This window comes from Mesoplodon mirus, assembly GCF_964341445.2.
Source record: "Mesoplodon mirus genome assembly, chromosome: 8".
In the NCBI taxonomy this organism is placed as follows: Eukaryota; Metazoa; Chordata; class Mammalia; order Artiodactyla; family Ziphiidae; genus Mesoplodon; species Mesoplodon mirus.
In genome coordinates this window covers 8,126,253-8,143,601 of record NC_138984.1, presented here as the reverse complement: position 1 = coordinate 8,143,601, position 17,349 = coordinate 8,126,253, and the positions used below count along the sequence as shown (strand labels likewise).

Sequence of the window (17,349 nt, the reverse complement as noted above, 5' to 3'; positions counted from 1 at the left end):
TTGAGCTGGAAGCATATCTATTAAAATTGTAAGTTAGTCTCTGAAAAACTATAACCAAACATTATCCTCTAAAACAGAATTAGGACTTTGCCAGATTCCAATGAAGGACATTCAAACAAAGTACAGAGTACCAGAAGTTTGATAGTAAGGAAAGGGAGCAAATTAGTATAGACTTAATATATATTATATGCCAGTTTCCTTCCATATCATCTCATTTTATCCTCACTGTACCTCTATGAGAGAGAATTATTAATTCTACATTTAGAGAGGAGGAGAATAAGGCCCAGAGAGGTAAAGTACATTGTCCAAGATTACACAGCCGCTAGTCAGGGTTAATCAGGAATTTAGTCTAAAGGTTTAATCTGAAGTTTTTAATTCTTTCCATTCTATCACACTGTCTTTTTCATATGACAAAAGTCAGTAAGCTGTAACTTCGGATACCCCTGGATACTCTTTTACCCTTGTTCTCAACTTAGATTGCCTGCCTGTTGAACGGGACCACGAGTCCCACGTGCCTGGAATTCCTGCTTCTAGACACCTCCACAGTTCCTGCGGCCCGCTCACTCACGTTAGCATGCTGGCTGGCATCATCTGGGACTCGGGTGCTGCCTCTATCAGGGACTGCCAGGTGTTTGTGGAGTTAGGGATCACAAAGCCAAACTCGAAGAACCATTCTGAAGGAAGAAGGAAAAGCAGGTGAGCTGGCGCCCTGGGCAGAGTCTCAGGGCTCCATGTCCCCATCCTTTAGAGCAAGCCTCTTCCTACCCCAAGAACCACCACTGAAGCCATCAGAAACTGCCCAGGCCAGAGGCAAAAGAAAGGACATAGAAGCCCCTTTCAGGCTATCCCCTGAACCACACTAGAGGCCTGCTCCCTATGCTCTGGGATCTAAAGGACTAGGACCAGCAATATTTTCTTAGAAGTAGGCTGGATGTAAATTATATAAACGGAAGTACAGAATAGGCCTTTTCACTTGGAATTTCAGCTCTAAGACACATATGTACACTCTTAGACTTCATGGTAAAAACTCAATGCACAGTGGCCTTGCCAGTCAAATCTGTACAAGACTGTATGGAGAGCACTGTACCAGGCCCTAACCAGCAGCTTCCTTGTGACCATGTTATAATACCACGCCAGTGACAAAGCAGGCACCAACCTCAGGCCCTCCAGGGTCAGTAACCCTTTTGTTGGGCTCAGAGCCCCTTGTAGTTGCCAGCTTTGTTTTTGCTTCTTTTTGCCAGGGCTCCCCAATCTGCCAGGGTGTAGAAACCCTATCACAAACTGAGCTGCAAAATAAATGTCATCAAAGCAGTGCTTTAGTTCACTGGGTCTTGACTTCTGGCCCTGTCTGGATTTTGTCCCTAAGCCCAGATTTCAGGTATGTTGGCAGCAGAATACCTTCGAGGCATTGCCCTTTGAAGAAAACTTTTTGTTCCAGGCGGAATTTTTCCATTTGCTTTGCTGAAGAGAAGTTCAATTCTCGAGACACTGCTTTGCACTTGAGGATTTTCTTGGGAACACGGGCTGGTAAAGAAAAAGAAATATTGAAAGCATTTCTGGGAGCTTCTTAGACATGATTTAGAGCCTACATTATCTATGTTAAATTTCATAAAATGCCCTGGTAACAGAATTACACTTTAATTAAAGGCAGAGGTCCAAAACTGGTCCAGTGCATTTGACTGAAAGATCTTCAAGGAACAATAGATTTAGTGCATCTAAAGGCCTTACCCAGCTCCTCTTATCAGGAAAGGGGCTGAATGGGAACCTTCTTTCTATTCTGTTCCCTTGGTTTTTCTTTTATTTCAGGGAGATAAAAACACAAATTTTCTTTCAGAAAAAAGTTGAGATCTTTGTATCTTAGGGTATGTTCTAATGCTAAAATTTCAGCACGAGGTGGGTTTTGGGAAGTAGGAGAAAGAAACATAAGAAAGAAACTAGACATCTCAGCACCATGTGGACTGACATGCTATGCCTGCAGAGGCCCATCCCCTGGTGGGTCTCCATTAACTCAGTTCCCTGATGCCTAGGCCTGCTCTGCGTCATCAGCCCTGTGCAGACAAAGGGTGGAAAGTACCTTCATGCTCCACTCCAGGGACTGACAGGTCTTCTGTTCCTTGCCAGAGTATCTTCCCTGTCTCAGCATCCCGAAGGTTCATCCAATTTCTCATCAATATATTAAGGAAAAACAAGGCACTGAAGTGACTCCTACTTTGTACTCTAGGTGTTTCAGATTTGCTCCTATCAGCTCTTGTTTATTTTTTAGCAAGTGGGCCTAACTGCTAAGTGCCAAGAAAGCAAATAAGAATGTGTAGGAGAGGGACTTCCCTGGTGGTTCAGTGGTTACGACTTCATGTTCCCAATGCTGGGGGCCTGGGTTTGATCCCTGGTCAGGGAACTAGATCCCACATGCCGCAACTAAAGATCCCGCATGTGGCAATGAAGATCCTGCATGCTGCAGCTAAGACCCGGGCACAGCCAAATAAATAAATTTATTAAAAAAAAAAAAAAAGAATGTTTAGGAGAGTACAAAAGGCATTTAAAGGAAAAAGCAGAGACCCAGGGGAGATATTTTTGTCTACAACATAAGACCTCAGACTGTACACATCTAGAAATTGCAAGAAAGAGGTAGAAAATGAACAGTGCAAAATTTAAAATTTTCCAACAGAATATGACCAGCCAAGATAAAAGACCTAAAGAAACAGATATGAGAGAAATTCCAGTAAATGACTCAGGCAGATTGCCCTACAGTGAAGATCACAGTCCATAAGCTTTACTCACAAGTCCAGGCCTCTCAAGTAGCTTTTTAGTGGCCTGCTCTTAAATATGAGAAGATAACCAAGGATCACTAGAAACTCAAGAAAGCATTTACTATGAAAGACAGACCAAAACAAAGAGGAAGAAAAGCAACTTAGAGGAAAAAAAAGACTACAGAGGAAGATACAAACTTTTAAAAATGAGCATTAAAAACAAACACAAAAACAACCAGCAAAACATAATCCTTACAGGGACTTCCCTGCTGGTCCAGTGGTAAAGAATCCACCTTACAATGCAGGGGACATGGATTCGATCCCTGGTCAGGGAACTAACATCCCATATGCTGCAGGGCAACTAAGCCAGTGCGCCACAACTACTGAGCTCATGCACCTCAACTAGAGAGCCTGAGTGTCACAAACTACACAGCCCGAGTGCCACAAACTACAGAGCCCATGTGCCCTGGGACCCACGCGCCACAACTACAGAGCCCATGCGCTCTGGAGCCCATGCACCACAACTAGAGAGAAGCCCGTGCACCGCAATAAAATATCCCGCATGCCTCAAGGAAGATCCTGTGTGCCACAACTAAGACCTGAAGCAGCCAAAAATAAAATAAATAAATCTTAAAAAAGACATAATCCTTATAAATACTGTACTAAAAATTGTATACCATTGAATTTTGTGTATTTTAGGTGATTTTTCTTTGGCTCAAAGTTACAACTTTTGAGAGTGGCCAACTGATAATCTCTTTCAGTCAGAAAATGCCTTCTAACTTACATATTTATATTTTCTTGTTTCTGTATTGCTCATCATACAATAAATGTATCAACAATACTAATTAAATAAAAAAAGTATGTTCAGAGGACAAAAAAAACTCTAGGAAAATATACATTTTGATAGCAGAACCAAACAACTCCACGCAAGGGTTGGAAGACAAAGTTGAGAGATTATTTCAGAAAGAAAAAGAAAAAGACTACAAGGATAGAAAACAGGAGAGTAAAGGTGCAAAAACTGGACATCAGTACAACAGGTCCAACATCTAACTAGCAGGAATTTGAGAAAGAACAGAAAACACCACGGAGAGGAAGTCATCAAACAAATGAATTCAAGAAAAGGTCCAGCAAGGGCCCAAGTCACATCACTGTGAACTTGCAGAACATCAAGGTTAAAGAGAAGCTTCCAGAGGGAAAATAAGTTGTTACGCAAAGGGTCAAAATCAGAATGAATGAGACTTTTCAACAGGGACTTTGGAGGACAGAAAAAAATGGAGCAGTGTCTTTAAAATTCTCAAGGAAATGATTCCTAAAACTAAAAAAACCTTTACTTTCTCAAGAAACGAATGGTGGGCTTCCCTGGTAGTACAGTGGTTAAGAATCCACCTGCCAATGCAGGGGACACAGGTTTGATCCCTGGTCCAGGAAGATCCCACATGCTGCGGAGCAACTAAGCCCGTGGGCCACAACTACTAGAGCCCACGCAACTAGAGCCCATGCTCCGCAACAAGAGAAGCCACCGCGATGAGAAGCCTGCGTACCACAACGAAGAGTAGCCCCTGCTCTCTGCAGCTAGAGAAAGACTGCAAGCAGCAACGACCAACACAGCCAAAAATAAATAAACAATTAAAAAAAGAAACGAATGGTAACATGCTCCTTCAAAATGACAAGGAAGACCAAGGAAGAGGATGACACTGAATCGAGGAAGCAAGGGATCTAAAACAAGAGACAGGTAAAGGGGTCCTTAGAGTGATGTTGAAGGAGACCCCAAGACAATAGCTCCTTAGCAGGCCTGGAGGGTGACTGGTCCAGGGTCCAGACAGGAGCAAGTCAGAACACTTAGGAAGAGATTTCTTTTTAAGAAGATGAAATTTGGACTTCCCGGGTGGCACAGTGGTTAAGAATCCGCCTGCCAATGCAAGGGACATGGGTTCGATCCCTGGTCCGGGAAGATACACATGCCACGAAGCAACTAAGTCCGTGCGCCACAACTACTGAGCCTGCACTCTAGAGCCCGCAAGTCACAACTACTGAGCCCGCATTGTTGCAACTACTGAAGCCTGCATGCCTAGAGCCCATGCTCCGCAACAAGAGAAGCCACTGCAATGAGAAGCCCATGCACTGCAACGAAGAGTAGCCCCCACTCGCCGCAAGTAGAGAAAGCCCGCGCGCAGCAACAAAGACCCAATGCAGCCAAAAAAAAAAAAAAAAAAAAATTAAAAGAAGATGAAATTAAAAAAAAAAGATGAAATTCATAGAATATCTAATATGTTTATATGGAAAGAGGATTTATTCAGTTAGGGGAGATCTGGGGGTCACATCAGTGAGAAGTATAGAAAATTGAAGCAAATGAATTAAAAAACCAAAACAATTATTAACATCAGGGAAAAATCAAAGGTGGTACTGGGAGAAAGTAGTAGTCACATTATACTACATGGCTTCATTGCAAACAGTGTTGATGTAATGCTAATAAAAACACAGGCTATGGATCCAATACAATTATCCCGGGAGGATGGGGGAAGGAGAAGAGAGTGTATGTGTGAGTAAGCATAAAGTGTTGAGAAAGAACAAAACTCATTTCCATCGTGGGAAGTTGATAAATAATGCCCAGAACGGAAACATTAAGACATAACCACAGTGTGCTATTTAGAAATATCAAGATAAATACCAAATAAATCAGCTAGAAAGAATTGAAAATAGTTTTCTCTGGGGAGTAGAAAATAGGAATGGGAGCACATGGAATGCTGTTCTTCATTAGAAACTGGGTAGAACTATGGCTCTAAATGATGTACACATACAACTTTGATAAAGACTAAATTTAAAAAGATAGTCCCAAGTGTTTTTGTCTTTGTTTTTAAAAACAATGAACAAATCATTAAAGGAAAATGAAATTAATATTCTCCACGCATGCTGGCCGAGCCTGAGAAAGATGGTTAGTATTTGTAAAGACACTGAGCTTCGGATAGATACAGTTTACATGCCTTTTTTTTTTTTTTTTTTTTGCTGTCTAGCAACCATACCTTCTTCCCAACCAGCACCCTGCCGCCTCCTTTCCCCCATGGGAGGCAGCGACTGCTTTGCACTACAGCAACTAGAAGATCCAGATCCTTCTCTCCAGGTCATGGTGCAGCTGGGGGCAAGCACGGGACCTAGGCTTGGACACCTGGGGCCCTGAAGCTGTAGTCACGCAAGAATTTGAGGAAAAGTCAGCTTTTCTTCAGGGTGGGGCAGCAGGTAGTGCCAACCCCACCTTTTCTGCAGTGTTTCCCCTGTTCCTCCAAATGCAGTCAGTTCTGAAAGCACCAGAGAGCCTTTGAGGGCCTTTCCCATTGTTTGGTAGCTTGCAGTGAAGAACCCTGAAGAACACAGTTGATTAGCATCATTACGTACATAATGGTACTACATTTAACCCTCTGGAGAGGTTCCTTCTAAGTTTTGCTGCTATATAAAACAAGTCACCAAAGAGAACCAAGGGTTATCCAGTAGTGTGCCTTGAATGTGATGGGTACCCTAAGCTTCCTATGCCCTTGGTCTGCTTGTGCACTGTACCCGACATGAACCCACCACTGCTTTGAAGCTGTATTGGTTGTGCTACTCTCCTCTGTGTGTGTGTGTAATCCTAACAAACCCTCCTTGTATGCTCATTGTATGGCTGAATACTGCTGCTCTGCTGTACCTACGTGGTTTTCTCTCCTGTTTCATATTTCTACACTCCACTTTTTTTTCACAACTGAATCCAAAAGCAAGTCAGAAGTATCCATACTTGCTTAGGCCATGTCTTATAATTCTAATGACTACACATATTCTTACCCATTCTAGAGTCTCCATATATTAAGAGAAAGCTTCCCCAACTGGAGAAATAAAACAACAGATACTACTGCTCTAGCAAGTCCATGCTGAGCGCTGATCTAAACAGAATTGCCTTAGACATTTAAGCCCAAGGTTTTTAGAAGACACAATACTTATTCAACCTGCTGTGTACACGTTTTTTATTCTTTTTCTACAGATAGTCTCTTATGTACAAATACAGCCACACTGGACACCAAACTTTCTTAAATTAAATAACAGAACTAAAATTACTTCTAAAGTTCCAGGCTCACATGCAAGTAGGACATTCCAGCAAAACTACTGCAAGAAAAGCCTTGGGGAAGGGGTTCTCCCCACAAAGCAACAGATGGATCAGACCTAGTAGCTTCTAGAAAAAGCATTACTACCCCTGGCCCAGGTCAGCAAAGAAAAGCCTGGGACCAGGACTTACTCTTCAATCTGTTAGGGGATGAAAAGAAAACAGCCTTAAATTAGAGTATTCTCTCTGATAGTTAGTGGATAGTGAATTTAAGTTTCCTCCATTTTATAACAAGGGAGAGAGGCTGCTAAAAACACATGGTTTGTCTAATATAAGCATCTCTTCTCTTTATAAATAATCAGATTAAGGACTTAATTATCTTTTTGGGAAATATAGTAAAAAAAAAAAATCTTTGGCCAATTCAACAATTAGGCAGTTCCTGCATGTACCCTAATCAGACATGTGGTCTGGTATGATTTAGGTGCAGTCCAGTGCAGGAGCTGGGGACAGACCTGAGGTAGATAAGGCAGTCGGCAGGTGGTGGTGGAGTGAGAAGGGAAGGTGTGGGGATTGGAAGAAACCAGTTAGATGAGTGGGGTACTAGGTAAATAGACACTATCTATTAGTGTCTATAGCATGTGCTTCATTTCATAATCCTAACAAAAACCTATGAGATTTTAGCTTCAGTAAATAATACAACATTAGGGAAATATAACAGAGCTCTATCCAGTGATGCTGGGATGGAGGCTACTTAGAGCCTCTCCAAGTTCTGTGATTTTAGGAGTGAAAAGGAAGGCTCTTAGTTCATGATAGAGATGCAGTCATTTGGGAACAGCTTTCTAAATCATAAAAATACAAATCCATGATAGCCTATCAGTAAAAAGAAATAAAAATTACAGAGGTAAGTGTCTTAAAATAATAACAATGTGAAAAATTGGTCCACAGAAGAGGAAGCATATTTGGCTAAAAATGTTGGAAATGAAAGGCAAGCTCTGATGACTGATCATCATCCTGCTGAGAACATTTTTGTTTTAACAGCTTTTTGCCAACCAGATTTTTTAAAGAAAAAGAGCCTGAGTTTTAAGACTCAAAGGTCAAGTCACTTCCAATCTTGAGAGAGGAGAGGATTAGGTGGACAAGCTTTAAGGAGTGGGGGCTGGAGGACTATTTATAAATACCATCTTCTGGGTCAGCCAGGTCTTTTCTCATTTAAAAGCTCCCTGGTGATTTATATGCAGGATGAACACAAAGGAACGCTCGTTATTAAGGGAGCCTCTGCTTGGAAGAGAGCTGTCCCTGGTAGCCGCTATTTGGAACTAGGCAGGCAAAAGAAGCACTCATACGTAAAAGTAAGAGCAGCTTAAAAATAAGCTTCAGAGCAAAAGCAATAGTTTGTAAGGTATTAAGCCTTAGAAGGGTAACAAAGGAAAGAAACTAAAACAAACATTATGGAAGAATGAGAGACACTTGGCTCAACATGTGGTCTGGTATGATTTAGGTGCAGTCCAGCACAGGAGCTGGGGACAGACCTGAAGTAGAGAAGGCAGTCGGCAGGTGGTGGTGGAGTGAGAAGGGAAGGTGTGGGGATTGGAAGAAACCAGTTAGCTGAGTGGGGTACTAGGTAAATTTCCTCCAGAGATGTGAATGCAGGAACTGGGATAAAAAGATTTAAAATACTTTGTGACAATCATCTATAGAAGCATTTTGGAAGGAGTACACTGGCTCTCGGGAGCCTTAATTAGTTTTAAGTGGAAATAGTCAATATCAATTTTTATATATTAAGCAGAACAGATTCACTGTACATGCCAGTACCTCACCAGCCAGTTGAGGGAAGAAGAAAGAATGAGTGAGATTAGGGGAAGGGAAGAGAATAGAGAGGGGGAATGGGGAAGGCAAAGAGGGTAAAGAGGAAAGAAACACAGAACACACACAAACAGGGAAAGAGGCTCAAGGGAGAGAGTTAAAGGGGAAAAAAAAGACACTGAGAAAAAGAGACAAATAGAAATGCCCACATAAACTCAGAACCAAGAGACAGGGTTAAGACAGAAGGGAACAAAAGGAAGGGCCTCAGGAAGTTTAGAGATGAGATTCCACAGTTTTTCCTACTTTCATATTGTACTATAGAGTTGTCTTGGTTAGTGGCTTTCATAGGATGGTTTGAAAATGATGGGTAGAGGAGACTGACCACTCCAACTATCAAGGCCCTCTGAAAATGTTAATTGGCTGATTCATAGTTTCCTGGAATTTATCATACAAACTGTGGTTACCAGTGGGTAGAGGGAATAGGGAGGGGCAATATAGGGGTAGGGGAGGTAAGAGGTACAAGCTATTAGGTATAAAATAAGCTACAAGGATATATTGAACAACATGGTGAATACAGCCAATATTTTATAATAACTATAAATGGAGTATAACCTTTAAAAATTGTGAATCACTATATTTATTGTATGCCTGTAACTTATATAATATTGTACAGCAACTATACTTCAAAAAAAATCTGTGGGGGACTTCCCTGGCGGCGCAGTGGTTAAGAATATGCCTGCTAATGCAGGGTAAATGGGTTCGAGCCCTGGTCTGGGAAGATCCCACATGCCGCAGAGCAGCTAAGCCCGTGTGCCACAACTACTGAGCCCACGAGCCACAACTACTGAAGCCCGTGTGCCTGGAGTTGCGCTCCGCAACAAGAGAAGCCGCTGCAGTGAGAAGCCCGAGCACTGCAACGAAGCGCTCACCGCAACTAGAGAGGGCCCGCACACAGCAACAAAGACCCCAAAACAAACAAATAAATAAATTTATTTAAAAAAAATCTGTGGTACTTTTGAGAATGAAAGAGGGTGCTAACTGGGAAGCACACTTAACTGAGTTGGTTCATGTAAAGTGCTTAGAACAGTCCCTGGGCATTTAGTAAGCAGTGTGTTAGCTATTATTATTATTATTATTAAGTATTATCTCCAATCTGGCCTCCTTGCTTCCATTCTTGACTCCTCCTCCAACCCATTCTCCTCACGGAAGGAAGTGGTTTCTTAGGACTGCAAATTAGATGTGAATCCCATTTTTTCCTTTCCACTTAAAAAAAAAATGCAGTCCTTTCTATGGTTTCCAAGGTCCCCAGTCACTATCCTCTGGTCCCAGTGGGCTCCTTCCTCTGTCTCCGAGACAGTAGAGTCTCTTCTGCCTGTGTGATGCCCGTCCAAGAGCTTCTGCCCTTACTCTTTACACCTTCAGGTCCTGGCTTCAGTGGCACCTCCTCAGAGACACTCTTGAGACCACTCAGCTTCCAGCAGTTTCTAAATCCAAATCTGCCTGACTCCTAAGTCAGGGCTCTGTCTGTGCCCCTAGGCCAACACCTGGCCACACCTTGGCCTCCCTTAAGCAGAAGATTTGTGATATCTCCACTTCCCCTGAGAAAAGGCTAAATACCACTCCATCTTGGTGTATTAGCGTCCTGGTCAAAAACCTTCAATGGATCCTCACAGAGTGATCCAGGGCTCTCTATATATCTCAATGATCTCAAACTATCATTCATTCAATAAATGCTTACTGACAACCTACTAGGTGCCAAATATTGACATCAAAGTTGCATGTAAAAAAATTTAGGCAACACTGTTTCATAAAAAGGGACAGGTGGAGGGAAATAATATTTCTAAATTCATATATTATTTTATTAAAATTGATCTTAAATATATATGTAAAAATATTTTTTCATTGGAAAGATAAGAAATTGCCTTATACTCAGGGTCACCTTATATTTGGGCATTATTCTGATAATTTTGTGGGTTTTCTTTACTTAAAACCAAAGAACTTTACTCATTTCTTTCAAGATAATTCATACTCAAGCTGGATAATTTGCAATGATATTGAGATAATTCTCTAATGATATTAACTCCAATCCTGACACCAATCTAAGGATGGAAGATATATAACATTTTGATTCATAGCAATTCACCAAGAAGGGAATTGATTTACCAAGTGTTATTCTATTTTAGTCTTTTTAAAAAAAATAAACTTTATTTATTTATTTATGGCTGCATTGGGTCTGTTGCTGCGTGTGGGCTTTCTCTAGTTGTGGAGAGCAGGGGCTACTCTTTGTTGTGGTGTGCGGGCTTCTCACTGTGGTGGCTTCTCTTGTTGCAGAGCACGGGCTCTAGGCACGTGGGCTCAGTAGTTGTGGCTCGCAGGCTCTAGAGCGCAGGCTCAGTAGTTGTGGCGTACGGGCTTAGTTGCTCCATGTCATGTGGGATGTTCCCGGACCAGGGATTGAATCCATGTCCCCTGCATTGGCAGGCAGATTCTTAACCACTGCGCCACCAGGGAAGTCCCTAAATAAACTTTTAATTTTAGAATAGTTTTAGATTTACAGAAAAGCTGTAAAATAGTAGAGTTCTCATATAGCCCACACCAGTTTCCCTTATTATAAACATTTACGTTTGTCACAACTGATGAACCGACACTGATACATTATCATTAATTAAAGTCTACAGTTTGTTCAGATTTCCTTGGTTTTAATGTAATGTCCTTTTTCTGTCCTAGGATCCCACACAGGATCCCACATTACATTTAGTTGTCATGTCTCCTGAAGCTCTTAATGGCTGTGAGAATTTCAGACTTCCCTTGTTTTTGATGACCTTGTTGAGGAGCACTTGTCAGGTATTTCCCAAGTGTCTATCAATTGGGGTTTGTCTGATGTTTTTTCTCATGACTGTGGGTTTTGGGGAGGAAGATCACTGATGTAAAGTGCCATTTTCATCACATCGTGTCAAGGGTACATACTATCAACATGACTTATCACTGTTGATGTTGACCTCAATCGCTTGGCTGAGGTAGTGCTTGTCAGTCTTCTCCATTGTAAACAGTCTTTTTCCCTTCTTTCCATATTTTACTCTTAGAAGGTAGTTGCTGTACACAGCCTAAATTAAGGGGTGGGAGTTATACTCCACCTCCCTATGGTAAGAATAACTATATAAATTATTTGGAATTATGCAGTGGAGATTGGTCTTTTCTCCCATTTATTTTTTTAAAAATATTTATTTATTTATTTAATTTATTTGGTTGAGCTAGGTCTTAGTTGCAGCTCCAGGGCTCCTTAGTTGTGGCTCCAGGGCTCCTTAGTTGTGGCATAGAAACTCTTAGTTGTGGCATGTATGTGGGATCTAGTTCCCTGACCAGGGATGGAACCTGGGCCCCCTGCATTGGGAGTGCAGTTTTATCCACTGCGCCACCAGGGAAATCCCTCTCCCATTTATTTTTAAATCCAATTATTTATTTGTATCAGTCCAGTTGGTTTTATTATCAAATGACTGTGCTCTGATACCTACATTTTTATCTACAACATGAAAACGTTTCAACACTAAGTGATCTATTTAAAAATATTTATTTAAGATGTTCACCTGTAAGTCTCAGGGATTCATTTGGATTGTGGGGGGAAGATAGAGACCACAATGGATATTAGTATATAGTCACAAGGAAAAGCTGACAGAGAAGAAAACAAACTTGGTTTGGAGCAGAACACCTGGATTAGGGTTCAATTTCTGCCACACCACAGCTGTGTGATCTTAGATAAGTCACTTATCCTGCCTGGGTTTTAGTTTGTCAACTACCGAGAATACCAAAGCCTTAAGGTTACTGCAGGATTATATGAAATGCCTACAAAAATGGTTTTAGTTTTCACTATATAACCTTTTATACTGTTGGAAAAAATTTTAATCTGTATATTACTTAAAAATAAAGTCACAAATAACTTCGGTAAAAATCATTTCCTTACAATGGAATATTACTCAGCCATAAAAAGAAATGAAACTGAGCTATTTGTAATGAGGTGGATAGACCTAGAGTCTGTCATACAGAGGGAAGTAAGTCAGAAAGAGAAAGACAAATATGGAATATAAGAAAAAAAAAATGTCATGAAGAACCTAGGGGTAAAACAGGAATAAAGACACAGACCTACTTGAGAATGGACTTGAGGATATGGGGAGGGGGAAGGGTAAGCTGTGACAAAGCGAGAGAGAGGCATGGACATATATACACTACCAAACGTAAGGTAGATAGCTAGTGGGAAGCAGCCGCATAGCACAGGGAGATCAGCTTGGTGCTTTGTGACCACCTAGAGGGGTGGGATAGGGAGGGTGGGAGGGAGGGAGACGCAAGAGGGAAGGGATGTGGGAACAGATGTATATGTATGACTGATTCATTTTGTTATAAAGCAGAAACTAATAATAAAAAAAAATCACTTCCTAATTATTAACCAAAGGACAGGCCTAATTTTTCATGCCCTAGGTCACTTGAATTTCTTTCTTTCTTTGGAAGCTTTTCTCTTTAGTGATGATTTGGGCCTGGGTTCCTCACTACTCTTAATATATAGTAACTTCTGCAGAAGGAGAGAATTCCAGTAGGATCTGTTGAATTTGATCAGATTAATCTTTGCAGCAGCTTCTGCAATGTCAACTCTGGTGTCACTAGTCTCACTTCACTAAAGGCAGTGGTGTGTGGCTTCTTTAAACAGAGGGGCAGAATTACCAGGCCACATGTTTGTACCTCCTGGCTAAAACAGACACTATAACCAGACATCTCCGAACGCATCAAGATTTAAAAATGAGCTTCTACTTGCCAAATGGCCCTCCTCAATGCCTATTTTTATCTTCCTCTGTCTGATTTTCTGGTACTTGCTCCCCATTACACTTCCCTTTATTCTGAACTCTCATAGGCTTTTAGCAGGTGTTTTGTGTACTAGTTACTGTTTCCCTAATTTGATTATGGGTTTCTTGAGGGCAGAGGTGTTCCCACTCATTGACTTTATAGCAAAAACAGGGAAATCTTTGGCTGTGAGTTCCTGGCTTTTGTGTCACATCAATCAGTACCTTTCCAGTGTGCTAAAAGTCATTAGAAAAAATTTTATTTTAGAGGGGGGGTAATAGGGCTAAGAAGGATGAACAATGAAGAAATAGCTTACAAATTATTAGGTCTAGGGTACTCTACATAATGGTAGTCAATATTAGTTTTTTATAGGGTACATTTTCTTAGGAAGAATTTTTATTTTAGGATTATGTTTGAATTAAGGCAAAAAAGGGACTAATTTTTTAATTAGCATTTTATTTTTATTCTACTTTGTAAAGTACAATTTATCTCTTTTTCATGGCACTTATTAACAGGTATCTTAGAGTTACTGTACAGTTGGGGTTGTTTTGTTTGTTTTTGCCGTGCCTTGTGGCACGTGGGATCTTAGTTACCACTCCCTGTAGTGGAAGTGCGGAGTTTTAACCACTGGACAGCCAGGAGAGTCCCTACTGTACTGTTCTTATTTACTTAGAACTTGGTTATCATTTTCAGTCTTCCTAAAAAAATAATCAAATTCTAGAAATAATCTTTTCCTGCCATTTTAGTAACAGTTTAGAATTATAAACTTTGGAAAATGTAATCTCTTAAAGATGCTACCAAAGTCAAAACAGGGGCACATTCCTAAACTATGCCAGAGAAAACAACAAAGACCATTAGCTCTATTAGCTTGAAATGTGACCGAGTACAAAGGAATCATTTTTTTTTAACATCTTTATTGGAGTATAATTGCTCTACAATAAGGAATCATTTTTAAATGGGCAATTATTATTATAAATAAATAGCACAGTCTCCTTTATATTTTCATACTATTTTTAGAGATTGGATAGTTTGTAAAGATAAATATCTGCTTGCTGGTCATTTGAATGCACACATTTAACTAGAAAAAGGTACCACATCTAAGATCCTGTGAGATTCCTTAATATAAGAGGAGAGAGAAGAGAGAGAGAGAGAGAAGAGGGAGAGAGGAGAGAGAGGAGAGAGGGAAGGAGAGGAGAGGTGGAGAGGGATGGGGAGAGAGGGAGAGAGAGAGGGAGAGAGAGAGGGAGAGAGAGGGAGGGAGAGGGAGGGAGAGGGAGGGAGAGGGGGAGGGAGAGGGAGGGAGAGGAGGGAGAGGGGAGGGGAGGGAGAGGGGGAGGAAGAGGGGAGGGGAGGGAGAAGGGGAGGGAGAGGGAGGGAGGGAGAGGGAGAGAGAGAGAGGGAGAGGGAGGGAGAGGGAGGGAGAGAGAGAGAGAAGAGAGAAAGAAAGAGAGAGAGAGAGAGAGAAGGGGGAGAGGGGGAGAGAGAAAGAAAAACAGAGACAGTGAGCCTGCTTTTTCATACAGCTGAATTTAATGTTAGCAATTTAAAACAGTTGTGTGAAAACAAAGGGTTTTTTTTTAAATTAAAAAAAATTAAATGGTTTAAAACGCTCTGCAGGAATTTACTGTTTTAAAGGTACCAAATAAGTTACCTTATAAATGGAGTAAATTTTCTGTAATATTAATGTTTAAAGCCCTAATTTGAGAGTTATAAGTGAATTTCTGTTTACTGTGATTTCTTCAGGCAGGGCACATCCATGGTAAGTCTTCACTGTGATAGGAAAGAATGTCAGTCATATTGGATAACTTCTGAAGATTACACCCCACTTAGATACAATCATATTTCAGATCTGAACCACCTAAAAGCCAGAACTTAATTTGTCACACCACTGTAATATATCTTTCCCTACCACACAAGACCTCTCTCTTAAAAAAAGAATTCCTTTGATGTCTTCATAAAGTTACATTTTTTTCCTTTTTTTAAGCCAAAGAACCTGGAGTGCATCACTGTCACATCAATGACACCTTACAGCTAGCATACACTTTAAATATGGCCTCAAGCAAGGGCCAAGACCAAATTATCTATATGGTAAACAACTTCCAGGGCAGCACTAACTTTACACAACCAAGAGAACCTGAAATTCTCTGCTATATTAGCATTTGCTGCAGAGCAGGCTGCTGTCAATTTGCTCCTGTCACATTATTTTCCTTTGTCTCAGTCAGAAGCCACTGGGGAGGGCTACAGGGTTTGCTTTTGACTTGAAACAACAGCAGAGGTTATGGATTCCCTCCCCTGCCTAACTTGACTCCTGGCTCCTCCCCTGGAAACAGGGTAAAACTGGGGACAGAACATACCAAACAGGACGAGCAATCTGCTATTCCATGAAACTTTTGGTTGGCCACTTGGGGAACATGGAAATGTCTGTCAGAGGAAGGAAAATAAGGAAATTCTGTAGAGCTGGCTTTGACAAGAAGGTCCACTAGCTTCCTGGTTACCCTCTATGTTTCTTTGCTCCACTTCTCACTTCTTTTAATACACATTGTGGAGTCTGACTGTAAATACGATAGCTGAAAAGCAGCTGGTTCCACAACTGTCTTGCACGGTTATTCACCAAATGGACTCTCAGGGTAATCCTAGAACGTATGTTACCCCGGGAAAACAATAGTTGATGGTACTGTACCCATGTCCATTTCCTGGTTTTGATAATATACTGTGGCTATGTAAGCTGTTATCATTGAGGGTCACTGGTGAAGGGTACAGGGAAACTCACTGATCTATTTTCACAACTCCTTGTGAGCTAAAATTATTTCAAAACGAAGTTTAAAAATAAGAAAATAGACACGCATACGTACATCTACACTACTAGTTTCTAAGACAGCATTTAAGACTCTAAGGCTGTGCTTTTCTTTATGGCCTTCAATATCCCATTGTTGTTTTACTTTACTTATGTTTAAACTTCATCACTTAGTTTTTTCCCTTAGTGATAACAAAGTAAATGGTATTCAGTAATATAACAAAGATTTCAATAGGGAAATAAGGCAAACAGAGGCCTTATTTCCAAATGAAGTTAAAGAGAAACTGTAGAAAGGGTCACAAGGAGGAGATTTCTTGTCCTCCTTTGACTGTGGTTTATCTCTCATGCTGAGAATTATAGGTTTCGGCGTGGGGGAAAGATGTAGAAGAGTTAACCAGTTAACCAGCTGCTGAGTTCAACAGCTGGTGGTGATTTTGGACCCAGGTAACTAGAAAAGTAATGGTACCTCATAAAAAAATTTAAGAGAAAAAAAGAATTTTATTTTCGAGAGGAGGGGAAAAGAGTTGGTAACGGTATGGCAGAGGGGGATGCAACACGGAGGCCCCTCAAAAACCTCAAGGATGAAAAAACATGTAGAACGTGGTGGTAGTAGTGGGAAGCACACTAACGAATACTTCAAGCTACAATAATTAGTTATGGAACTAGCATAAAAAAAGGCAGACCGATATACTAGTAAACACAGCCGTGACCCCATCGTATATTAAAACTTCTATACTATACGCTATATTCCAAATCACTGAAGAAAAATGGCTAATTATCTCACATTCTTTACTATAACACACTACAATTGGCCTCAAGAATTAGATATAAAGAAAATATAGGTGAATATTTATGTGACCTAAGGATGAAAAAGCCCTCTAAACAGACATGCAAAAGAAAAAAATCATAAAAAGAGTAAAGAGTGTACAATTTGATAAAAAATAGTTCAAGACCCCAGTGGTTTCAGCCAGAGGGCGAGAGTACTAGGGCTGGGGACAGAGATCAGAACAGACTAGTTTATTCAAACTGTTTTAAGTTTTTACAAGAAGAATATATTTGTTTATTACTTGAGTTAATTTAATTTAAAAAGTATCTCAGAAAGTAAAACCATA

At 40.7% G+C, this 17,349-nt stretch overlaps 1 protein-coding gene across 1 annotated transcript in view; it reads right to left on the bottom strand.

Annotated features, from left to right (window-relative positions):
* Nucleotides 1-17,349, bottom strand: part of PDE6D (phosphodiesterase 6D) — a 45,485-nt gene that overhangs the window by 1,909 nt on the left and 26,227 nt on the right. Inside the window, exons 2-4 of the mRNA XM_082631325.1 lie at nt 2,075-2,163; nt 1,399-1,524; nt 569-674 (exon numbers count right to left, since the gene is read on the bottom strand). Coding sequence (XP_082487451.1) covers nt 569-674; nt 1,399-1,524; nt 2,075-2,163 — 321 coding nt within the window. The remainder of the gene's footprint in view (nt 1-568; nt 675-1,398; nt 1,525-2,074; nt 2,164-17,349) is intronic.